This window comes from Sphaeramia orbicularis, chromosome 3, assembly GCF_902148855.1.
Source record: "Sphaeramia orbicularis chromosome 3, fSphaOr1.1, whole genome shotgun sequence".
Taxonomy (NCBI): Eukaryota; Metazoa; Chordata; class Actinopteri; order Kurtiformes; family Apogonidae; genus Sphaeramia; species Sphaeramia orbicularis.
The window spans coordinates 2,935,581-2,962,542 of record NC_043959.1 but is presented as its reverse complement, the minus strand read 5'-3'; the positions used below and the strand labels follow the sequence as shown (position 1 = coordinate 2,962,542).

The 26,962-nt window shown below is 38.2% G+C and overlaps 1 protein-coding gene and 1 long non-coding RNA gene across 2 annotated transcripts; one reads left to right on the top strand and one right to left on the bottom strand.

Annotated features, from left to right (window-relative positions):
• Nucleotides 1–6,231: 6,231 nt before the first annotated feature.
• Nucleotides 6,232–15,158, bottom strand: arl14ep (ADP-ribosylation factor-like 14 effector protein). Its single transcript, XM_030159899.1, has 5 exons — nucleotides 14,989–15,158; nucleotides 13,357–13,546; nucleotides 12,058–12,183; nucleotides 11,454–11,494; nucleotides 6,232–6,818 (listed from the first exon to the last, which is right to left on the bottom strand). Exons 1-5 carry the CDS (start codon nucleotides 15,057–15,059, stop codon nucleotides 6,590–6,592), a joined length of 657 nt encoding a protein of 218 aa, XP_030015759.1. The 5' UTR covers nucleotides 15,060–15,158; the 3' UTR covers nucleotides 6,232–6,589.
• A 4,596-nt stretch (nucleotides 15,159–19,754) lies between these two features.
• LOC115439423 (uncharacterized) lies at nucleotides 19,755–20,253 on the top strand. Its single transcript, XR_003938259.1, has 3 exons — nucleotides 19,755–19,794; nucleotides 19,923–20,025; nucleotides 20,140–20,253. It is a non-coding gene; the product is annotated as an uncharacterized LOC115439423 (long non-coding RNA).
• Nucleotides 20,254–26,962: the final 6,709 nt, after the last annotated feature.

Sequence of the window (26,962 nt, the reverse complement as noted above, 5' to 3'; positions counted from 1 at the left end):
GAAGATGCTCTAACAAAATACAGTGTGTGACCGTTTACTGTTCGGGCTGGTGAACTGATAAATTCACTTCCATAACCCAACCTCCAAGCAGTAAGTTTGTTTGTTGTAGTGTTAGTGTTGCAGTAACTAAAGGTCAGCATCACACATTTCCTCCTTAACATGTCGTTTACAATCACACAGTTCTTTAACAAAACCTTTTCAAATTCCCCACTAGGATAAATGTATCCTGATTCCTGGATGGTTACTGAACATATTAAGAACACATGGACTGATTTCTGGTGATTTCTGATATTTGCTCTACCATTAACACGACAGCTGTTGAGTTTAACCCATACAGACTCAAACAGCCACTGGCCATCAAAGTCATCGAAAGATCTAAAATGTTTAAGAACTGTTGATCCACTAATTCTATCAATATATTGTAGCGTGGCTCAACTTTGTAAAGTTAATAATGTGGCTAGTCGAAAAAAACAAACCAAAAAAAACTGAAGGTCTTCCTTTAAAGGGTTTTTTTATTCCAGTCTTCCCAAACCCAGTGACAGCTATTTACAGAATATTAACAGGAAAAAGGAAAAAGAAATAACTAAAAAAAACCTCTTTGCAGACTGACAAAACACCCACAATGTGTCGTCAGCTTTTTCAGACACCCAACAAGGCCAAAATGGCTGACATATATAGGGAAAAGCCCCTCCCACTGGGCATGACCCACAGCAATCAATTAAACAAACATGATTTTTCCTCAGACAATCACAACAAGATGAAACCTCAAAACACAAGAGAAATAAAGAAAAATACTCCTTTTAACCTTTCCACTCTATTTTTATCATATACCACTCTCCACTACAGAAAAATAACCTTAATAAGTGGAAACCACTAATTAAATGGTCAGGTGACCATTTTCCCGCCTGACGCCCCCTTTATTAATCGGCGGCACTAGACACGCCCCTGTTTGGCCAGCTCGGGGTCAGTCTGCAGGAAGCAGCGAATGTGGTGAGTGTCCAGCCTGAGTGTCGAATGTGTGCATATGTTGATGTGTAGAACAAACAAGTGTGCACCCTTGTACGAACTACTGTATGTGTGTGTGTGCGCGACGTGTACTTGTGTGGATGTGTGTGGTGTGTACTCGTGTGACACGTATTGTGTGTGCGTGGCGTGTATTGTGTGTGCATGTGTGTGTGCGTGTGCGTGTGTGAGTGCGCACTGTCTGCACTCAGTAAAGAGGACGGTCCGTCACAATATGTAAATAATTGGTGAAATTGGTGTAAAGAAAAAAAAGGTTTCCTGGTCATCAGATATGACCCGTTTGAACGTTCAGAGGATCCGTGGTTTCCGTGGAAACACCGTCATCTTCTACAACATCGATTCACCAGTAAAACCCACGGAGTTGGATCAATGACAGTGGATCAGTGGTTCCAACCTTTTTTGGCTCGTGACCTCATTTTAACATCACAAATTTCTGGTGACCGCAGACATGCAAAACGGAGAATTTTTTTTTTTTGTTAAAATTAATTACTTTTTGATCATGTAATAATTTGCTATACTATGTTGCAAATAAACATTAATTTTAGAGGACATTTAGTCTATATAGGGCCAGATCTACTAAAGGTTTGCATGTATTAAAACGTGTGCAAACTCATTGCACACACAAAAAAAATGTACAAACTGATTTACTAACAGTGCACAATAAGGGTGCAAAATAGCGCATCTGCGTCCAATTAGTACATTTGACACAATGAATATGAAATATGAGGCTTTTACACACAGTTGTGTGTGTGCTGGGAGGAGAAAATGGAAATACATTAATTTAGCACACACAAAGTGATTTATCAAACGCAAAAACAATTCTGCTGATAGAAACTGTGTCTGTATTTAACACATCTGAAAAGGAGGAGCAGACAGGTTGGATGTGGAACTACACACATGGAAGTGGTTAGGAGACAAAGAAATGATGAAAGCAGATGCAGAGAACGCATTTTTCACCCTCGTGTGAATATTTTTGGAGTGACGGAAGAAAAAAATAATTGAGACATATGCGCACCCCCCCAACACACACACACACACACTTTACAGGACTCTTTTCCACTCCTGATGATTGTGATTAAAAATACGCACCGACATTTGGCTACAGTGTGACAAAAATTATGTGCATGTGACAGTCATTCAATCCAGCTACCCCCCCCCCCCCCCCCGCACGCACACACATACACCTTTAAAATGAAAAGTAAATGAATGAATGAATGAGTCATGCCATACCTTCTATGACAAAACTCCTCCAACGTCACATTTCCTGCGTCTGGTTCGTTCAGTCTGTTCCATTAGTGCTGGTTTATCCCACAGCAGTTTGTGTGTATTGTCTCCAGCAGTGCACACAAAACCCTCATTTAAACAGGGCGGTCTCCAGGACTTTGCACCTGTTGTCATTTGCACAAACAATCTTGGTAAATCACCCACAAACCGTGGACACACCCCACATGCAAAATTCTAGATTGCACAAGCAAATTACTACACGCAAATTGGGATCTTAGTAGATCTGGTCCAGAATGTCTATTATTGTGGACAGAGGCAGTAAATCCAGGTGTAGATTACTGCACAAAGGCTCAGGATCTGTCCAGTCAGTCCAGCTGGGATTTACAAGGAGGACAATTAATACTGAACAAACAAGAACTGAAACTATGAATTATGAAAGAGCTGCAGCATCTGAAACTGACCACAGTGAACATGTGACACAAACAGAACCAAAGTGCTGCAGTTTGACAACCACAGTTTGTCATGTCTGTTATGGATTGGGATTGGCTCACCATATATTTTTTATTATTAAGTTGTTTTTTGTTTTTTAACAATTACTGGAAATTTCAGGCGACCCCACACGGGGTCCTGACCCCAAGGTTGAAAAACACTGCAGTAGATGGAGATGGTTGTTTTTACATTCAGTTATTGATATCTTTGCTGAAAAAGTCACTTTTTCTTCAGGTTTTCTCCATTTCTGATATAATAACTTTCAACTTTAATCTGAGCTTTTTCGAAAATATACATGATCAATAAATCTAAATAATAAATATGGGAAAATACCTGATTTTCACTGAAAAAAAAGCAAAATATAGATGATATTATAATAAATGGTGATAGATCACTTGAGAAAGGATAAATAGTGAGGAAAAATTAATTTGGAAACTGCCACAAAAGTAGAGCTGTGTCTCTGTGGGTTAATATTCATACCAGAGGTCAATATGATGAGGAAGTGGATGTTTTTAAGCATTTATATGTGGTTTATTAATTTCAAAATCTAGCACAGAATAATGTTCCCACTGGGAAAACTTTGAACAAAAATCTGAGCTTGTAACAAAAGTTGCTTTGATGAATAATTTCCTGTCATTGACTGTCTCTGCCTTGGTTCTTATAAATATTCATGTACTCCCGTTATACGTGGCCTTAAAGGACTTGCTCTAAAATGTACGACTAAAGCAGTGTCCATGTAAATGTTGCAGGTGCTCTGTGCCAGTGTGCTATTAGAGGCTGAAAGTATATTACACTTGGAAAGACAATGAAGCATGGAATTTCTTTTTAATGCCCTGTGAACATACACACTTGAGGTCAAAGTGTTGATGGGACTGTACTTCACTGAGCAGCTGATGACGCCAGTGTTCCTAAAATGAGAAGAGGCTGTGCAGGCAAAGCTTCTCCCACCGCCGAGCTGAAGGACAACAGGACGTGGAAAAAAGACACATAACTGTCTGAGCCATTCTGCAGCCCTGTCTTTGACCGTGAAGTGCTGCGTCATGATGCGTCGTCACTGCCCGTCGTCATTATGAAGTGTCCTCCTGTCAGTCAGATTCAAGCATCAGAGCACAGAACTCAAATCAGTTTCATATCACCATCTCTTATCAGATTAGGGCTGGAAATATAGATTCATGAAAATCCTGCTCAACAAAAATTTTGAAAGTGTGAAATTTACTTCTTGTAATAAATCCATTGTGATATTTTTCATACATTCAGTGGTGCTTTATTTTACTATATAATATTACTTTTTCTTTTTAACCCAGTAAAGATCCCAACTTCCACTGCCGATCAAAAGGGTCTACTGATCTTAAATATTTAATTATCTTTGATCCAATAATCCTATTAATACATGTAAATAAATGGTGTAAAATGCAGTTTGTCATCTTTCCATTGTCATCAGACATGACCCATTTGGACGTTCAGGGCTCCATAGTTACCGTGGAAACACCGTCATCTTCTACAACATTGATTCACCAGTAAAACCCATGGAGTTGGATCAGTGACAGTGGATGGACACTTTTTTATATTCAGTTATTAGTATCTTTGCTGAAAAAGTCAGTTTTTCTTCAGTTTTCTCTGTTTGGAGATAATAACACAGTGTTTTTCAATGTCGGGGTCGGGACCCCACGTGGGGTCACCTGGAATTCAAATGGGGTCGCCTGAAATTTCTATTAAGTGATAAAATTTTTTTTAAAAACTTACCAATAAAAAATATATAGTGAGTTGAGAGACAATCCCAATCCATAACACACAAACTGTGGTTGTGAAACTGCAGCACTGTGGTTCTGTTTCTGTGTCAAATGTTCATTGTGGTCAGTTTCAGATGCTGCAGCTCTTTCATAATTCATAGTTTCAGTTCTTGTTTGTTCAGTATTAATTGTCCTCCTTGTAAATCCCAGCTGGACTGACTGGACAGATCCTGACCAAGGAAAATAAAACTCTCCCTTTGTGCAGTAATCTACACCTGGATTTACTGCCTCTGTCCACAGTAATAGACATTATATAGACTAAATGTCCTCTAAAATGAAGGTTTATTTGCAACATTGTATAGCAAACTATTACATGATCAAAACCTAATTAATTTTAGCAAAAACAATGTCTCAGTTCTGGGATTGCCAGAAATTTGTGGTGCTAAAATGGGGTCACGAGCCAAAAAAATGTTGGGAACCACTGTAATAACCTTTGAAATTATTCTGGGCTTTAATACTCATAATCATTGAATTGAATGTAGAAAAATAGCTGAATTTCACGGAAAATGCAAAATGCAGACATTAATAAAAATTTTAAAAAATCAGTGGGAAGTTAGGACAAAGATAGCTGTGGGTCTTAAAGGGTTACTGCACATTAATACAAATGGAAGTGCTGCATTTTTATTGATGTCATTGTTTAGTGATAGTATACACATGTAATTCTAGTCAAACTATTTTTGAGTAAAATATTGTCTTGAAGTCATGGAGACTAATGAAAGATTTTTGGCTATATCATCCAACTATTCCAAATTACTGATTTCTTTAGTATAGCAGTGTCATTAGCCAGTTAATACACAGTTATAAAGCCTAATAAAGCCCTTCAGGAGGATCTGAAACCTTTAAGTTCCCTGTTCATAGTGGAGAGGTAACAGAATTAATTATTGAAGTTGAATTATCAAAACAATTTAAGTCTTTCAGTCACAACATGATAGTTAATAATAAATGTTCTAAATCCAAAACAAAATAATATGAATAAAAATCCTGAGGGAAGACTTTAAACACTTTTTCAGATTTAATGTATGTAGCACTGTGTACTAGCCAAGGTTCCAATAGTTTAGGATTTTTCATTATAGTTTAGTTTAATTTAGTTTTGATTTTTTTTCTGTAATTCAGTTCGTTTTAATTCATTTTTTGAGCAGGTTTGCGAGTTTTTATTAGTTTTAATTTTTTTCTAAATGCTTAGTTGTAGTTTAGTTTTAGTGTTAATTTTAGTTTAGTGGTCTCTTTTCTCTTCGTCTCTGTCGTCAGATTCAAATAAATCCCAGACAGGACTCTGCTGCTTTCTGCAATCTTTAGTCTCCATGTTTCCAGGTAGAGTGGGGACCAGAAGACGACTGGAAACCACAAGTGACGGACCAAAAAGTGTCGTATGGAGACAGCACAGAAAATTGCTAGAACGAAATAAATCCATTTTGTATCAATCCGACATTGACAAAGATGAAAACAAAAGGGAATTTTATCCATAATTTTTATACATTTTAGTTAGTTTTGTAAACACAATGCAGTTTCAGTCGGTTAGCATTTTTTTCTTTTAATTATAGTTTTTATTTCAGTTAACGAAAATGTTTATTCAATTCTAGTTTTCGTCATTTCGTTAACGATAATAACCTTGGTGCTAGCAGCATAAACATTAGTTCCAGGTCTCTATGAAGTAAAACATATCACCTTCCACCTGTCTAACAAATAAAAATGAGTAGACTCTTTAAAAAAAAAAGAGTGTTTATTGTTAAATAACGACCAACTCGCTGTATATTCTCTGATGTACTACACTACAATATGACAGGCTTAACATATTCCTGTGGAACATACAGCAACACAGCAAATGTATTGCATTAAAAAAAGGTAACGAATGTTGAACCATAAAAACAGTTTTACAGTATGAAAAAACAGGAAAAAAAAAGAACAAAGAAGTGCAACAAAATGCACATCCAATATTCAGGTGAACACTTCGTAAAACCTGCTAAACATCAGCAAACTTCAGTAAAAGTTCCTCAGAAAAGCATCACAGTCTTTTCAGGGAGGGATTTGGACCAGCCTCCACGTGTGAACACCGAAGAGTTTTATCAAACGGCAAACTTATTCCGAATGATCTCTCCTCCCTCCACCTCCACCTGCTCATAAAGCCACTTCCTGTCGCATCGGCACTCGACCCCACATTTGCGCGATCCACACCTGGGGCAGGGGTAGAAGCAGCCCATGCAGTCCACGTCCAGACAGTCGCACATGTCTTTGCCGTTGGACAGCAGACGGCCTTTGTTGTCGTACACTCGGCTCTTGGCACCGATGGCTTGTCTACAAACACAAAAGGAAATGATGTTAACATGTGACCATTAACTCTAAAGATACAAGACTGGCTTTGAGCACTTATTTTAAATGAGGTGAGGATGCTTTGACTTTGGAACCAGATTTAATTTTAATCTTGTGGGAGCCATATTTGTATATTTTTGTATTTGTTCATTGGATTCGTCTGCCTGTGCAAGATTTTCCTTTGTAATGGTTTGGTTTGACCAGTAGGTGGTGCTGGTGCAACGTAAAACATTCAAAAAATACAAACATTAGCTTCATAGCGTAACTGCCTAAGTCATACACTACTAGGGATGGGAATCGATAAGAATTTAACAATTCCGATTCCATTATTGATATTGCTTATCGATCCGATTCTCTTATCGATTCTCATTGGGCGAAGGAATAAAAGAGTACAAACAGGTGTTTGCATTAACTGTCTTTTATATTTCCATCTGCACAGAAAATGTACCAGATACAGTATGTACAAATAATAAGAACAGATGATGCCGGGCCTGGTTTGGGGGGGGGGGGGGTTACAGTGAAAGTGAAACTTAAGATGCTTCACTAATTCCTCGATTGCCGCATATTGCCAGTTCGGCTTGGCTCCTGTTGTTGTGCACCTCATTTCCTTTCCCCTACCTTCAGAAACTTGTATTTGAGGGGGTACAACATTTGTTGCTGTTGTTGTTCACTCTGCCGTTAGATTCACAAGTGTCACTAAGTAGTGAATCAAATATGTGAGATTCCTGTAAATGAATCACATGTGGACAAATGTTTGAGCAGATTGGAGGGATTCCACCTTTAGAAGAAATGGAAGCTTTGACAGTGTTCAACTGGACCTGGTGTGGTCTGTTTGGACCTGGTGTGGTCTGTTTGGACCTGGTGTGGTCTGTTTAGACCAGGTGTGGTCTGTTTGGACCTGGTGTGGTCTGTTTAGACCTGGTGTGGTCTGTTTGGACCTGGTGTGGTCTGTTTGGACCTGGTGTGGTCTGTTTAAACCTGGTGTGGTCTGTTTGGACCTGGTGTGGTCTGTTTGGACCTGGTGTGGTCTGTTTGGACCTGGTGTGGTCTGTTTAAACCTGGTGTGGTCTGGTTGGACCTGGTGTGGTCTGTTTGGACCTGGTGTGGTCTGGTTGGACCTGGTGTGGTCTGGTTGGACCTGGTGTGGTCTGTTTGGACCTGGTGTGGTCTGTTTAGACCTGGTGTGGTCTGTTTAAACCTGGTGTGGTCTGTTTGGACCTGGTGTGGTCTGTTTGGACCTGGTGTGGTCTGTTTAGACCTGGTGTGGTCTGTTTAAACCTGGTGTGGTCTGTTTGGACCTGGTGTGGTCTGTTTGGACCTGGTGTGGTCTGGTTGGACCTGGTGTGGTCTGGTTGGACCTGGTGTGGTCTGTTTGGACCTGGTGTGGTCTGTTTGGACCTGGTGTGGTCTGGTTGGACCTGGTGTGGTCTGGTTGGACCTGGTGTGGTCTGTTTGGACCTGGTGTGGTCTGTTTAGACCTGGTGTGGTCTGTTTAAACCTGGTGTGGTCTGTTTGGACCTGGTGTGGTCTGTTTGGACCTGGTGTGGTCTGTTTGGACCTGGTGTGGTCTGGTTGGACCTGGTGTGGTCTGGTTGGACCTGGTGTGGTCTGTTTGGACCTGGTGTGGTCTGTTTAAACCTGGTGTGGTCTGTTTGGACCTGGTGTGGTCTGGTTGGACCTGGTGTGGTCTGTTTGGACCTGGTGTGGTCTGTTTGGACCTGGTGTGGTCTGGTTGGACCTGGTGTGGTCTGTTTGGACCTGGTGTGGTCTGTTTGGACCTGGTGTGGTCTGTTTAGACCGTTTCTGCCTCAACGCCATGTTGTCGACATTCTGACCAAAACAATGCAGCACACATGTGATGTCATCGCGCATGCACAACGAAGGCAGAATCGTTAAGCAGAATCGTTAAGCAGGCAGGCAAACGATTCCAAGGAACTGAGCTACTGGGAACCGGTTCTCAAAAAGAACCAGTTCTTGATTCCCATCCCCATACACTACATGGACAAAAGTATTGGAATACGTTGAATTCAGGTATTTCTTTTTATAACAGGGTTTGAGCTTCAAAACAGTAATGATAAATGTCATAATATTATAAAAGCCAAGTGGCCTCTGTGTGCGTGCATGTATGTGTGCCTCCGGATTCACACAAAATCCAGAAAGAGCTGACTGCTGCAGTTTGTCATACTTATGGATTTTTGGTCAAGGAACAGACTAGCGAAAACAGCAAGGTGATAGGACCGATACTTTGGGAGATATTAGTCATTTTGGTAAACAACAGCTTTACAATCACGTTGCTATACCCAGAACTTTGGCGGTGACTGCTGGACAAATGTGGTACAGCATGCACAAATACACAACAGCATAAAAACTACCACATCTAGAACCCCTGGATCCCCATGGGTTTAGTTCGCAGTTTTATATTGTGATAAATATCACTGCATTGGTTAGTTTGGTTTAAACTGTTACCTTTGCTTCCAAAAGGCCTCAGAGATGGTTATTTCTCTTAACATTTTGTTTTGGCTTTTTTCTATCCATAACTATGATTTTAAATGTTCTACCTCTAAATTTCAAAAATATTTTTTGTGCTCTGACTGTAAATAATAATTTCTTCACATCTCACTTAGGAAGAAAACTCTCCTATTAAAATCAAAAAGGAAATACTGGTGTTTATAAAGTATATGGACCAAACTTTCTGAACACATCATGTCTTCAGCTGGAAGATGTCCTGTTCATGCTGATTTGAGATATAAACATCAATATTAATAATCAATATGATATTTATCATGATATAAAACTATATTAGGACATTTGTCCTTATTGTTTCGTATCCCAGACCCCTGTTAGAAAAGAAACACCTGAATTCAACATGTTCCAGTACTTGTGTCCATATAGTGTATGACTTTGGCAATTATGCTATGACGCTAATGAAATAAAAGGAAGTTTTTGACCGTCATGTCATGTATCATCCGTGTACTGATCACTCTTCCTTGTAAATTAATATTTTAACATCCATGTAGCAAGGTTATTATTGTTAACGAAAACGAACGAAATGACGAAACTAAAATTGAAAAAACATTTTCGTTAACTGAAATTAATAAAAACTCTAATTAAAAGAAAAAAACGATAACTGAAACTGTATCGTGAGCTTACAAAACTAACTAAAACGTATAAAAATTATGGATACAATTCCCTTCGTTTTCGTCTTTGTCAATGTCGGATTGATATGAAATTAATTCATTTCGCTCCAGCAGTTTGAGCTGGTGACACCATACGACACTACACAGTCTGTCATGTCTGCTCACTGGTGGTTTCCAGTGGTCTTCTGGTCCCCACTCTACCTGGAACATACAGACTAAAGCTGGGACACAGCAGCACAGTCCTGTCTGGGGTTTAGTTTAGTGATACACGGGGTCGGGTTTTTTTATTTTTTTTTATTTTGGCGTACCGTGTGTGTGCGCGTGAGTGACAGAGACAGAGCAGAGCTAAAGGACAGAGTCAGTGTTGAACTAGCATCCAGGTTAAAACTGGAGAGTTTATCACCATGAAAAGGCCTTCCAAGGCCTGAACTGCACAGTTTAGAAGAGGAGAAAAGAGGAGGATGAAAACTAATCCAATTACAGAGGTATGGAACCTGTTAGAATGTTAAAAAACGTTTGATGTTACTAGCTACAGCTAGCTGAACTGAACTGAAGCAAAGTTGGCTAATAATGGAACTGGAGATGATTAAGAGATGAGAGATCTGCTAAGGTGTGGTTTACTGATGAGGAACTGGGTTATATATGTTTATAAGTGGTTTATATATGTTCCTATCTGCTTTAACTGCTGGTTAGCTGGTTTATATATGTTTCTGTCTGCTTTAACTGCTGGTTAGCTGGTTTATATATGTTTCTATCTGCTTTAACTGCTGGTTAGCTGGTTTATATATGTTTCTATCTGCTTTAACTGCTGGCTGCTTTGTGCATCTCCTCTCATGCTTTGCACATCTTCGCATTGTTTCACGTAAGTGACGTGTATGGATTGCACCCCCCCTCAACCTGCTATAGGGAATTTATACATTGTACGGTACATTGTGTCTCTGCTCAGTCCATGAGTCGCCCTAACCCGACCCCCAAATAAAGTGTCCAGGGTAACCCATATCCACGCCTCACTAATTTCTTTGAATAGGATGATGAGGAAGATAAAATATATGAAATAACTAAAACTAATACTAAAACTAAACTAAACTAAACTAAAACTAAGCATTCAGAAAAAAACGATAACTAATAAAAACTAACAAACCTGCTCTAAAAACTAATTAAAACTAACTGAATAAGAGAAAAAAAAGTCAAAACTAATTAAAACTAAACTATAATTAAAAATCCAAAACTATTATAACCTTGCCATGTAGCTGCAGGTATAGATGGACCTAACATTATTGGATTGAAATGCTACACAACAGTTCACTTCGTTTTGCTCAACAGCCCTTCAATAGCTCGATACAAAAGAACCGTGGAGTGGTTTGTTTTGGATGATGTAGGTACTGAACTGTCATTCATTTAACTGAACAGCTCAGAGGACACAAGAGAAACGTTGACCCTCCAGTTTCAGACGAGTTACTGTAAGAACAAAGACATGGCTCACCTGTCAGACCCATGTTTGCCTCCACGTCCTCCTCGTCCTCCCTGTGATGAGATAAAACGGTGCAGTTTATTCTATGACAGGTTACTCCATATTGTGAGTCACTGAGGTTCATGGTTTAGAGACTGAGACTAACTGATCCCTGCATCATTAAATATGAATCAAATAATCACTAGGTTCCTGATGACAATTTTGGCATTTTTGATCATAAAAGCAAAACACTAAGAAGTCTGTTTTGTCAGTGTCGTTTCATCCTTAGACAAAACAATTCATCATCACTTTCCCTATCATTATAAAACTTGCAGTAGGTAAGTTTTTTTTTGCAGCACTAATGAAAAGTGAAAAAAACTGCTGAGAGTTGTAAGTTGATTTTAACAAATCCTACACGTCAAAATTAATTCTAACCAATCCTGCACAAAAGGCAAAAATATTACACGTCAAAATAAACTCTATCCATTTCATAGCCTTATTACACAGACAGACACACAAGACAGTTTTTAGTGAAATAATATCACCCCCTTACCTCAACTGCAGCCACAGAGTCTGAACCCCTCCAAATCCCAGGAGAACCCATGTTCATAACAGACAAAACCAGCAGAGAACTCACCCTCATTCCACCTCTTTTATCTCTGCGTAGACCTGCAGCATCTCGCGCTCTGTCTCTGTCCGCTTGAGTTGAAACTGGATTTGGAGCATTTGTTTCCTTTGGTGTCACTCTTTTGCGAAGTTCAATCTGATAAGATTTTACAAACACTTGTTCACTGACAGCTTTTCATTTAGGACACTATAAATGGACACTTGTGTGAAAATACTACATTATGAACCCAGGCAAGAAAATGTTTAGAAAGAGCTAAACATTTATCCTTCTTTTATTATATTTTGTTGGTTTTATGCCATCAACTGTTTGCAAATGGATAACAAAACACAAAAGTCTGAACAATAATGCACTTGTAAGCACTGGTCAGTCATAAATGGCTCCAGTACAGAACAATGATTACATTTAATGAGCTGCAATAAGTCCCTGATACATTCAAGGCATTCATCTTATGAGTTGTAACAGATATCCATCAGTGATTTCCTCCCAGACCTTGTGCAGCACTTCTCAAAGGTTTATTGTGCTGCTTCGCCTCTTTTTCTGAACTCTTCGTTCCAACTTCTCCCACTCCAGCTCACTGGGATTCAAATGTAGTGACAGAGATGGTCAAGCCTTCACTTAGACCAGTTCAGCGATTTCTTCTGATTTCTATGGGTTTTTCTTGGAAACTCTGTCTGTACTCACCAGTTCCTCTCAGTTTATTTAATGATGTTGACAATTCAGAAGCAGTTAGAGATTTATATTTCAACAAAAACCCTCCTAAGCACTTTTTGGACGTTCTCCAGAAACTTCTGTTCTTACTGGATCCAGTTTCATCCTGTTTTATGACATTACAGAATACATCTTATAAAAGACATTTTTAATTTCATGGGTAGTTCTTGCATGAAATAATGTCTCTTTCCCAGAACATGAGAACAGACTAACAAGTTTATTGTAAATTAGGCTGTGTAGGACGAGCCAAAAGAAAACTCATGAACTCATTTTATGGTGTTTCAAGTCATAGGAAGAGATGCATGATCACAAATACATGCATACATTTCTGGAAGTAGTTACAAAGTTCACAAGTTGAACACTGATTAAGTACCAAATATTGATATCTTATGTATGATGTAAGAAAGGTAATCGTTTAAGTCTTTGGTTTATGTGCTGATTAAATTGGTACATTTAAATAATCAATATGTTTTCCGTGTTGTGGTATTCATCCATTTACATTTCACTGCTTAAAACTACTAAGTTGTATTAAAATACATAAATGTTTTGGTGTTTTCCAAACCTTTTCTTGCCAGTGTGTATACTGTTGTGAAGCCACACCTTTGATGAGTCATGAGTGAATATGGTGGGTACAGCGTCTTCCCTCAGAAACTGTTTTCCGTTGTAGTCCCTGAAGCAGTCTGTCCTGAAGTGCTCTGAGCAGAGGCAGGTGTTGGGGGTCGGGAGGAAGTTTTTCATCCCCAGACTTTGCACCCATTTGCTGGCGAGTTGAGGTTTACTGAGCGGAAACCTGCCATGTGGAAGAATGAGAAAAAAGTTTGGAAAAAGGCAGCATCTCATCAGCGTCACACCTGGTAAGTCGATGAGAAACTGTCAGACAAACAGATGACAGAGCAATCCCAGCACTGGGAATGTGTACATGGTGATCACACAGTTCACATGTTTATCTATGTTTAGAAAAAATACAACTGGGTGGAGCCTCTCACCTGTACAAGTGATATACAACGTTCTTGTTTACTGGATTCTACATTTTTATAGTGTCAATAATGGCACATAGAGCTGCAACCGATTAATCGATTAGGTGCTTGAAGCGAATGCAAAAATTCATGATTCGATTAATCGACTCGAATTGATTGAAGGGAAATATTCTATTGCAGTTTTCCTGAATTGAAGTTTCTTTGTGCGTCACAATAAGCGTCCGTGTGAAACACAACAGTGGAACCAATGTTTAACAGCAGAGAAATGAAGGAAACAAAGCTTTGATTCAGGAGAATTGTGGCTGAATGATTTTTTTGGATCTCTTTGAGTCAATTAATTGGTTGCACCTTTAATGGCTTAAAAAGCCATGTATATTTTAATGTGTAATACACCTAGTATAATAGTTTTATCACGTTTATTCTGATGTTATAACCATGAAGCTCAGATGAATACAAAAAATACATGTCATTTCCTTCACTCAGGGACACAATTCAGCCTTTAAACTTTAACAGAATAATGATCTGACATTATTTGCAATAGTCTTTTTTAACAGAACAATGACTATGCATATTTTGCCCGTCAATTAAAGCAAAATAAAATTATTGAGCATTATCTCCTGCCAAAAGTTCAGAAGAAACTGGCATACCCTAATGATGTTTTTGGTGCATTTTTATTTTTTTTAAACAACACTGGAGAGTAAAGTCCTGAAGGTTAAATTGCATTTACCTATTATCTACAGTTTTACAGATTCAGATTCAGAATACTTTATGAATCCTAGAGGAAATTGTGTGGTTACAGTAGCTCCATGTGGTAGAAGAAAAACTAGAAAATTAAGTTAAAAAAAAAAAAAAAAAGGAGAAAGCACACAAAAAATATTAAATAAAATATACACACACATATATAGCACTAAATATGTATGTAACTAAATATACATATTAAAACAACCTATTAACACACAATTACCTCAAGCAATTTTGTACAATACGTACTTGACATGCAGTATATTATCAATATAAGTAAAAGAAATACACATGAATACCAGTTACCCTCTGTAAAGATGTGCAGATTGGGAAGTGTGCAATTCCATCTACATTCACTCCATATACACCTAACATTAGAATCAGAGAAACTGATTCATGTTTTAACGTCTAATAAAAAAAATTACCAACTGTCTAAGATGATTTTAAGGCACATGATGGAGCATCAGTTCATAACACAGGCTCCATTATTTCCTCCTTCTCGCTGAAAACTTACCTGTAAAATCTTATTTCTGACCCTTTGACAAACTTGTTATTACACCCAAACGCTGCACAAATCACCGGCATGACGACCCTCCTCTAAAAACCGTGTGATGAAAGCGTGAGCTGCAGAAAAACCTAATAGAAACGGGATGAGAAAACTTCGGCGTGTGTTTGTTTGCTAGGTTTCTTCTTCGGTGATAAAAACAGCTACTTCCGGTTCAGTGTCCGCTGACGCCGTGGGTTGGTTCGCCCTCTAGCGGTCATAAAAATAACACGGAAAACACTGGTTCACAGTTCGAGTTGGAATAAACATTTTATAGATTTCACACTGTTTATATTTTAACCCTTTCATGCATGAATTATGAAAACCTTAGTCAAGTTTTTTTTTATTCCTTTTTATGCATTAAAAAAAAAAAGTGAACCTTTTTTGCATGGAGTTTAAAAATGTCTACTCATCTGGACACCATGTGTTTAATTTTTGAAGCAAAGAAACATGAATTTAAACACAATATCAGAAAGTGATCTACTATGAAATAAAAACATTTTTAATGCTGCTAATCTGATGTTTTCTCACATTTTATCATACTCTAATACTGGTTATTACTCACTTCATGGAGATAATATGCAAAAAAAAAATATTTTTTTTTCTTTTTTTAAGAAAACTACTAATTACTGTCTAATAACAATTAGCAATAGATTTACAGTCAAACATGTTAGTGCAGATCAGGTTTATCAAGAACATAAATTTACAGTAATGGTATGAATGTCAGTGTATGGGATGGTACATAAGAGTCCAGTGTGTTGGCTGATATGGAACTAAAATAACAAAACCCATGAACATACAAGAGAACAGCTGTGGAATAACTGTCCACTGGAGTGACCACTATGCAGGAAAGGGTTAAAGAAGTGAAAATAATTAGATCCTTAAGTCATGTATTCAAAACCTGCTTTAGTGAATGAAAAAATGCAACATAAATAAGTGTACAAAACAAGGGCAGGACAAGGATGAAACAAATACAACGACATACAGCACAAGATTAGAGAGCATCAGAGTTCAGATTAAAAGTGTTTTATATGTTATTGAACTATTCCGCAAATTCCCCCCACAAATCAAAACACACATGTACAATAGATAACTTTATATCATGATAATTATCATTATTCCAATATCATTTTTTTCTTAAACGTTCTCCAGAACTCAAAAGGAGCCAAAAAAAAATATAAAATAAAATATTTAGATCCAAATCAAAATTAAATTGATTGATTATTGAAAACTGCTAAATTATAACTGAGAAATTATAACAAAATAAAAACATTTATTATTAGAATATTAATATGGACTAGGGTATTTGCTGATATTGACTATTGATCAATATTGCAGATGTAATTTTAACTCTTTGTATGTTGTGTCACTTCAAGGTTTTCTTTCTGTTTTTCTGAAATTGAAAATGAAATTAAACCCTGAAAGTTGATCTGTTTTCATTTTATTCTAATAAATACTTCTTTGTTTTCCTGGCACAAAGAGGGTTATAAAAAAAATGACAATAGTAAAATGAAAAATACAAAATGACATCAGTTGTCAATTTAATTATAGGTAGTAGTATTAAGCCAGAATTCTGTAATCGGCTCAGTCCTAATTGTGCTAAAGGCCTCCCTGACAGACAAAATCCCAGGCCGCGAAACACAGGATGGAAGGGGAGGGTACGGCTTTTCTGGCCTCTGATTGGCCAGAGAGGCTCTTCATTTGATTTGTACATGTAATGTCCACGTCCCTTAAGATGAGAGAATGTTGTGACAGCAAAAAAAAAAGTTAAAATGTTAATTCTTAAGTTTTTTTATTCATTTATGTTGGTTCATGTCCATGTGTTTGTAACAGAAAGACTGATCATTTTATTCTGTTCATGTACCGTCCATGTCCCCTAAGATAACATATTTATATATTATATTTTTGATATTAAATTGACCTAGTGTTATACGTGAGAATTGACTGTGAATGTTTGTGGACTGCCTTGTAGTGCATGATGGTATATTAGAATTAAACAAGAACCAATTTTAGAATATTATCATTATTATTATTATTATCAATAATATTATTAGTATTATATTAACCTCTGCTCTGTGATGAGTGATGCATCTACTGGTGCCTGACAGCTTGAGTGGCAGCTGACAGCCTGCCCTGTACGTGAGAACAGCCTTTCCAGCCCGGCCACGGCAGACCCACCCAGAGGCACAAGTCTCAGGCTGAGGCTTTTCAGTCTGGCACTGGCACACAATATCCAGGTGGAATGAGGTCAAAGTCATAGAAATGTCAGATTCAGCATTACTTACAAAGTGCATCTGGTCACTTATTACTTTTTTTTTTTTTTTTTTTTTTAAGTTTTTATCATTTTTTACACTTTTTATAAGACAGACCAAGAAACAAAAGAAAAGAAACATCTTAGAAAATAAAATGTGACATTCCACACATGGAACAACTCCACATTTCCATTATGATGAAGTAGGTGGCTGTGTGTGCACCCCATTGGTTAAGGAATTTTAGTAAAGATTTCCACATTTCTTCAAATTCCTCTGACCTCCCTCTAATAACATAGATCAGTTTTTCCAGTGTGACATAGCTTGTCATTTCCCTTATCCATATAATTTTTGATGGTACATCCATTTTATTCCAGAATAGTGCAATAACCCGAACCCTAACCCGAACCCTAACCCATGCTCTGTCCCACTCTTCCTCTGATATAATCTCCTGAATATCAGAGTTCCACACCTCAAATCTGTCAGTGGAGGACTCATCATCATACAACAGCAAAACTATCTGCCTTGGCGGAGGTCTGCACTCTCCGATTGCTTTTCTATCTTAGTTTTTAGTTTATTGTTTATTTGTCAGAGACAATGTACAAATACATTATCAATCAATCAATCAGTCAGTCAAAGTTTATTTCTATAGCACTTTACAACAACATAACGAAGCCCAAAGTGCTTTACATCTAAAAGCATAATTAAATTATAAGATTAAAAAAAAAACAGGTTAATCAAGTACCATAAATATGCATAAAATAATAGGACACAACACACATTGATAAAAGAAGAGCACAGATTCAAACCTAATAGTGTCTCAGTGTTAAGTGCATTAATTTCAAAGAGAAGAGATACTTTGCACCAGAGTTAGCTACAAGCTACTTTCCATCTGCTGTCCCTGGGCAGGTGTGCACACAATATAGAACATTTACGTTACATGCAATGAAAACTAACCTTAGCTCATAATTGCAATAGTTAAAAACTTATGTATTTATTTCAATTTCATGTTTCCTAAAAAATGCAATTTCATCATACTTCATTCCTAAAACACAGGTTTTAAAATCATAGTAAAAATTTTAAAACCTCCATCATCTCTTGCTGCTGTAAAGTTTGAGTTTCCCCACAGGGGGGAGGAATGGGAGATTGGAGGAGTGTCTGAATAAAGTAGGTCTCAGATTTGAATATAATTACCCTTGCACTGAAGAGGAAAAAGTTTTAAATCTTATATTATCATGTGCTTACATGTAATGCAAGGCACTAGATACTATTGTTCATTGTATTTGTTATTATTATTTGTATTATTATTATTATTAGTAGTAGTAGTAGTAGTAGTAGTAGTAGTAGTATCATTATGACTTAGAAACAAATCTTCATAAATCACATTTCTGGGAATTCAGCCACAAATTATACATCAAATTGTTGGAAAACTCTTTTCTTTCAGAGAATATTCACATGTTAATCCTAAAACATTTTGTTTTTGATCTACAGGCCTCTAAGCGCAAAGAGTGACCATTTTTTTCTCGTTCACTCCCAGTTACATTTGTGTCACTAACATGTTTGACAAACTCCACGTTCCCACAATCACTGCTTATTCAGGTCTAACTTTTTTCCCCCACATATTATATATATCGATACACTCACAAGACTCTCCACAAGTCTCAGCTGCAAGAATTTTGGAGACAAGATGTGTGGTTACGGACTGACATCAGTTTGTTTGAGACGTGGTTTCTTAGTGAATTTAACATGGACACTCACGTCTCCTCCATAAGGAGGAATGTTTAGAAACAGGTTTTCATTAACTGTGTTTTGTCTTTTCCAGAAAATTCCACAACACATAATTGAGGGGTGGGAAAAAGATAGGCTTACTGTCAACTATTATTATTTATATTATAAGAGCCAAGAGGCCTGTGTGTGTGTGTGTGTGTGTGTGTGTGTGTGTAGGTGTGTGTGTGTGTGTGTGTGTGTGTGTGTGTGTGTGTGTGTGTGTAAGCTCAGTCTCACAACAGTAAAATGCAATATACAACTGTAGCAGTAAAATGAATTCAAAATGTATTAATATAATAGCTAGGGATGCACCGATACCACTTTTTTCCAGATGCATTTTTCTACATCTCTGCTCAGAAATGTCCACCACAGTAGAATATTTGTCTTGTGTGTAGACAGGTGACACATTTAGTTGTTTAATTGGAAATTGCTGTACAATTGTTCATCATTGTTGTGTATTTTTGTTGATAACTGTCCATTTTGGGGTCATTTGTTCATTTTGTTCATCATTTTTGCTGCAGACCAGAGGAGAGAGACCACATGAAGAGGACCAGTTCAGATCCAGACCAGCCACAGGTGTCAAGTCCAGTCAGGACCTGACGATAGGGCATGGGACCCACAACGGGTCCAGGTCATGTATTCAGTTATATTTAATATTTTTTCATATTGTCAAAGCTCAAGTGCAGTGGGATTTCATCTACAACTTTCTTGTTCTTTTTGTTTTCTGCAGCAGGACGAGGAAATGCAATCGTCTCCAAATGTAAGTTAACGTGTTGGTCTGTGAAGACACATCTGATCAGAAACGTCCACCACAGTTGTACATTTGTGTTGTTGTGAGTCAGTGGGTGTCACAGTGGATAACCTGGGTCTAATCTGAACGTGTTTCAGGAAAGACAACAGCGAAGCAGATCCTCTGTGAAGGAGGAGGCCCGTCTGATGGAGCTGTTCGTCCATCGGTGGTCGTTTGTCGTCAGATCCAGTAGATCCAGAGGTCGGTTCAAATCCACTTCCTGTTTCATCAGGACCCACATTTACAAAAACACATCATGAAATCAACTCTTCGACATTCAAACAGTGTTTAATAATTCACTCTTGAGGTTTGTAGATGTGGGTGTAGACGACATCAGGAGGAGACGTCAGTGATGGACCTGTGAGGACCAGAACCCAGACCCCAGACCAGACCCTCCCACAAAACCTGAATGACCCCTCTGGAATCTGAAACTGTAACTACAAGAAACTGCATGAACTTCATCTTTATCTTCTGTCTTTGTAAAAGAAGCAAGGTGGAGCTTAAGTTGCTTTTATTTCATGAGTGGATTGTACCTCATTCATCTAGTGGTTCATAGTGAAAGATAATGTTGAACCCTCAGGGGTCTGGACCTGTTTTGGCTGTCCTTCAATACTTCTGATTTTACCTTTATGTAGCACATAAATAAGTGTTAATCATACCCATGTTTGGTATATTTTTCACCACTATTTCACCAATATGATCAGATAATTCTTTTACACTTTATCTATTATCTACCCCCGGACTCAAGAATAACAAGATAATAGAATACAATTTTTTAAATTTACTATTTACAGTAAAATCCACAATCATGGTTCATGATCTTTTTTGGAAGTTAAAAAAAAGTAAAACAGGCTGCAAATATCATATGGTCGATTGTCAAGCAAAACCTTTTTCTTTTCTAAATCTTCAATCATCCTGGAGGGTTAAAGAGCAGAGTTCAAGTGTTTTTCAACCACACCACAAACTGTAGACTTTAGAAACTGTAGAAACTGTAGAAACTTTATCGGTTCCAAGTAAAAACAGAAATTCCTCTTTTGTCACGGCTCTAAGACAAAGTTTAAAAACCACACTCAGGCATTAAAAACAGCCCAACACTATCAAAAGCACGATACAATGGATAAAAACAAGTAAAACACATAAAATGACTGAAAACACTAAGGTCACTAAGGACATGACTAAAGGTCATTTCATTTAAAGAAAAAATGAAAATGTGTCTAAAAAACTATTGCATCATGCTGTTTCCAATTAAGGCAATTATTTAAGGTAAAAAAAATACATAAAAACGTTTACTTTACTGGGTCTCAGGAGGCAAAATGCAGCTTTTCAGCCACATCAGGTTTTGTCTATTTTAGACGTTTAGAGACTCTAGTGAACATAGAAACACCATCATCATCTGCAACAATGAATCGTCTATGAAGCCCATGGCAGTAGTACAGACACTTGTTTTTACATTAACATTTTGCTAAAGTCACTTTTCTTCAGTTTTCTCTACTTTCATAGAGTAATCTTTGAATATACTGAGATTTTATGAACCTTTACAAGGTAATTTAGTCATATATAAGAAAATATATACCTGATTTTCACTGACAAATGCAAAATGCAGAGGATAATAGAATAAATAGTCATAAATCACTTATGAAAGGTTAAATGTAGAGAAAGAATCATCGGTAAGTTGCCACACAAATAGTTCCAGGTCTCTAAAGGTTATAGACTCCCTTCAGTCATACTGTAGCATGGAGGATAATTTGAGCTCAGTGTGTTTTTTCCAATATAAGATATTAGGTATTACAGTATATTCCATTTCTGTTCTTAGCTCCTCCTTAATCAGCCTACATCTTACACACAGAATTAAGTCCAATTTGTGACGTTTAGTGAAAGGGTCAAAGTCAACACTGTGAATGTCAGTATTCTGTAAAATATGCAAACACATAACAGAGTCTTGGATTGTGAGTTGCCATATATACATATAAAAACACATACACAAACTCACTTAAAAAAAAAAAAAAAAAGGCCAGCGCACAAATCAGTTTAGTCCCAGTTCTGGTTCAGGGAACAATAGAGAAACAGGCATGAAACCATTAAGTTCACAACCTGCCCGGGAAATGCCCTCTCTCTCTCTCTCTCTCTCTCTCTCTCTCTCTCCTCTCTCTCTCTCTCTCTCTCTCTCTCTCTCTCTCTCTCTCTCTCTCTCTCTCTCTCTCTCTCTCTCTCTCTCTCTCTCTCTGTGTGTATGTGTGTGCGCACGTGCACACGTGCGCACGTGCGTGTGCAGGGATTCACACAAAATCCAGAAAGAGCAGACTGATGAAGTTTGGCATATTTATGTATTTTTGGTCAAGGAAGAGACTGGCAAAAAAGCAAGTTGATAGGACATCCCTGTTTTGTTTCTCACTTTGTCACGCCGTATTTGAGAATAATAAGAGGCCTTTTAGGTTTACAATGTCAGACATTTATGATCAGAAATGTTCCAGCTGCACCTCAGTGGGAACCGGCTACCTGGATGATGAAACGCTACTGACTTGGTGGCTGGGAGACAGGTGATGGCAGTGGTGTAGTGGTCCCTGGAGAAGTGGGTATACTCTCAATTTTTGCCTTTTTTTTTTAAAGTAGTCCAGAGAAAATGCCCTATTTTAGAAACGGTGTTATGTAAGACTACTCTATTTAGTTTACCCAAAAATCTGTCTGTAGTATTTGCTCACTATTATAAAATTATCAAGACTTGATCAGGAGCAGTTTGTAGATTTTACTGGACACACAAGCAGCTGCATGAATGGAAATGTATTCAACATGACACAAACAGAGGATAATGTTAGCCTTTCATAACGTTAGCCTTTCATAACTTTAGCCTACTCACACAGTTTAACTATTGGTGACATCATGTCTTTTCCTCTAAATGTGCAGTCATATGACCAGTAGTTTAAAACAGTGACTCATTCTGAAACCACCTTAAAACTGACCTCAGAATTATGTATTCCATGAAAGTAGGTTCTCTCGATATGTGTCACTCACTTATTCTGCCTTTCTTGTTTGCATTTCCAATAATCACGCATCTTTCAGTGAGACGTGCAGTGACCTGTCAGTCAACTGGGGTGGCACTGGCATCTGAGGTGTCCAGTCAGGTTCCAGGGTTGACCAGCGCTAGTTAGAAATATTTTCCTCGGCATGACCCGCCCTACTCTGCCCCTGATTGGCTCATCACTCCTCATGCCTAAAGTTAACCAGTCTAATCAGCGAAGGCAGTGAGTACTAGCCAATTAGAGGTAGAGTAGGGCGGGTCATGGCGTCACCATCCTAGGAGAAAAAATTAGCAATCTGGCTCAGATACGACTGAATGATGCACATCAGGGGGATTTAGAAATGGGTATACTCAAAGATAACTGAAGAATAAGTAGGTATATGTCGGTATACCACCGTATACCCTGGACTACACCACTGGGTGATGGGTGGAGCATCAGACCAAAACACAAAATGACAACATAAACATTATTTAAGGGCTGACACTTAGCTTTTCAAATACAAATATTCGGCTGGAGTACTGTGAAAATTATTTTGTGTCTTTATTATGCAAGCAAAGGGAAAAAAAGGCAAACAAAAAACAGTTTTGAAAAAAAAATAATAAGATTTGAGAACAAAAATGAAGGTTTCAAAATTTTTAAGCTTAACAGAATCGATTGTGTTCTCATTTTCTTTCATTTCAGATCTGAAACTTCTGCTTGCAGGCCAAAATGTTTTGTCATTTTAAAAGTATTGTTTGCAAGTTCAAAGGTTTTGCACCTCTAAATCTTTTGCAAATCAAAAAGTTTTGCTTGTAAGTTTAACTGAATGTGATGGGCGGGTTCTACAATCAGCAGAAGGGGTGGATTTTTATTGGTAGCTTACTTTGGATCAGTGGTGGCTGCTCGTCTTTCAGACAGGGGAAGCTCATTGTCGGCTTACATCAAAAAAAAAAAAGTCAAGTTATTTAAACATAAATTCACTCCTCAGTTCCTTTTTAAGAAAATACTCAGTGACCTTCGTACCAAGTAAACAAGAAAACGTTGAAATTATATTAAATTGAAACAAGGAAATACAATGAGTGTGTTTTATTTACACTGCAAGGAATGAACAAGTGATTTCGTAGTGGTTTCTCTGATTTCACAGCAGAATGTGCGACGGTATTAAACTGAACTGTGTCAGTGAAGGAGTAGATATCAAAATAGCTGTCAATCAAATGGGATTCAGCCTTTTGACTGATCCTCCAACCAGCAAGTGGAAGCCCAGCGTCCAGCCTGGCCAAGCTCCGCCCACAGCTCCATTCACCCTCAGAAATGCCGGGTGTCTGGGGGCGGGACAACATGGTGGCATTTATCCAATTACTGTCCAGTTTTGAGGCAATGAAAAAAACTGTTCCACTCAGTCCCATTGAAGTGCATGGACACTGAGTGTCTATGGACAAATGCACTGAGCAGAGATGTATGAGAAAACAGAGACACGGGAATGGAGGAGAAGTGAACAACATCCAGTCCACTGATTTGGGATAAAGCTGATTCTGAACCAACTGGTCTGAGAGATGAACGTGTTCCAACACATTTGGAGTCAATGAAATGAAAACACAACCGAACAGATTTAACCATTTAATTTTCATAATTTTAGGGGAAGCCGAGCTTCCACTGCAGTCTGTGAGAAATCGCCACTGCTTTGGATTGACAGTGTGGCTGGTTCCTGGTCCTCCTGCCCACTTGAACAGGGTGGGAACCGCAATGGGAACATGGTTTCCTGGGGCTCTAGCCGACCTCGCCGCACCCTGGCTGTGTCGGACACAGAGCCTAGGGTGAGCTGGGGTTCTGCCCAATTGTGCAGGGCCCTGAGGCGGCCATGTTCCCACCGTGCAAAAGATTTAGAGGTGCAAAACCTTTGAATTTCCAAACAAAACTTTTAAAATGACAAAACATTTTGGCCTGCAAGCACAAACTTCAGATCTGAAATGAAAGAAAATGAGAACACAATCGATTTTGTTAAGCTTAAAAATTTTGAAACCTTCATTTTTGTTTTCAAATCTTGACTTTTTTTCTTCGAAACTGCATTTTTTGTTTCCTTTTTTCCCCCTTGCTTGCATAATAAAGACACAAAATAATCTTCATAGACTACTACTGCCAGCAATATCAGTATTTGAAATGAACACGACTGCTTAATGTCTGGTGACAGTCAGCGCCATTTTATGATGACTTGGAACATAATTCTTACATAGAGCACCTTTAATGAAAGAAATACTGAAATAATCAGACAAAGTGACACACAGTAGAAATATCCAGATAGGCTAATTTAGGGAGACCTAATGTCCTCTTTTCCCTGGACATGTCCTCTTCTCACACTCTGTCCAGGGTGTGAATTTGCACTAACTGTATACACAGGCTACGCTTATCTCCAAAGTAACATACCGTATACACATCTTCATATAGGATTTCATTGTCACAATGATGAAAAATGTTTGAAATGAACAGCATAGTGGTATGAAATGTAGTATTACTTTAGCAGAAAGACGAATGATTATGATGATTATGATGATTATTATTATTATTATAATTTTTAATTTTAATTTTATTTTTAACCTGTGCTTTCAGCGGTGTGTGTTGCATCTACTGGAACCTAACAGCTTGTGTGGCAGCTGACAGCCTGCCCTGTACATGAGCTAACTGTCAGATCAAATAGCCAATCGGAGAAGAGCCTTTCTAGCCAATCAGAGGCAAGAAAGGCGGTACCTTTCCTGACGTTTTCATCCTGATCAAACCTGTTCGTTTGCGCAACCGCAGTCTGAGCCGCTCGGCCCGTTCATCACATGATACAACTACGCTGTCTAGTAGCAAGCTAACTAGGTAGCCTCGGTTGTCAAAGCTTCTGTCAGCACCACGACCGGACAGGGAAACCCTCACACACAAGTAGCTGCAAGTCGTAAACTATCGGGCAAGTCAATTATTTATATCTCTTGCCAATTGAGCTGCTATTTGTGAACGAGTTTGTGGCGTTTTTGAAGTTAGCTTAATCGCCTGCTAAGTCGAACTTGTCAAAAGGGAGTTCCTCTGTTGTGCGGGGGTGTTAAGCTAACGATATTGGCCTTGTTTGGATTGACTCTAAAGCTAATCTCAGCGAGCTATTACACATACAGTCCGATGGGAATGTTTGGAGTTTTAGAAAGTGAGCTTTTTATTTCACATGGGCTGGTGAAATGCTGTAGCTAATGTTGACAAGCAGAGTTCGTACTATGTATGTATGACATCAGTAAACTGTGGTTAACCTCGGTGAACTAACTTGGCTAATGTTAGCAGCGACTACACAGCTCTACACAACCGTGAATAATATACAAGTGACTATGTGTCAACTGGAAACTTGCCAAACATGTTAAAGGTGGTCTTTCACGTGTACACAACACGATTGCGAAACAGCACTAGGGCTTCTGAAGTGAACTGGAACCCTTTAGAAACAGAGAAGCACACTCAGGCTAAGTGGAAAGTTGCTAACTCAGCCTGGCAGAAGGTTTTGGATAAGTTTAATATTTTATTTTTCCATCAGATCTTTGTCTGTCTAAACAAGGTTGTAACTTAAATCCCATTGTCAGTCACTTTGGGTCCACCCAGAAAGCTTTTCCATCCGCTCTTTTGTGCGTCCATATGTAGACCTGACATCTGTTGCACCTGCTGTCAGTGTAGTGACATTTTAGTCATTTTATTCAGCTCATTAGGTTTAATAGTGACCCCACGTGCAGTTGTTTCAGCCCCATCTCCAGCCTGTCTCTGCTCTGAAGAAGTGAAAGCACCTGGGAGGGGATGCAGGGCTTAAATTACTGCATGTACAGTACAGGAACTTCTTCTTCCATCAGTGTTTTTGTGGGAACTTTTTGTTTTCAGAGGGAGTGACTCCTGAAAACACTTTCTTCTTTGCTTTCACACCAAGTTGTTGCTGACTATAGCAATAGTTTTTGCTTGGCCAGAGAGAATTACATCCGGTGGCAGACTGAGAGTTTGAGACAGGGGCATTTCCCAAAGCCATGCTGTTTTATATTTGGTCATCAATATGTTCTTAAAGGGTCACTGAGATTGTTTCGGTTTCTGCAAGTTTTGCAGTATAAACAAAAATGTTGCAGATGGAGCTGCAAACACAGGTC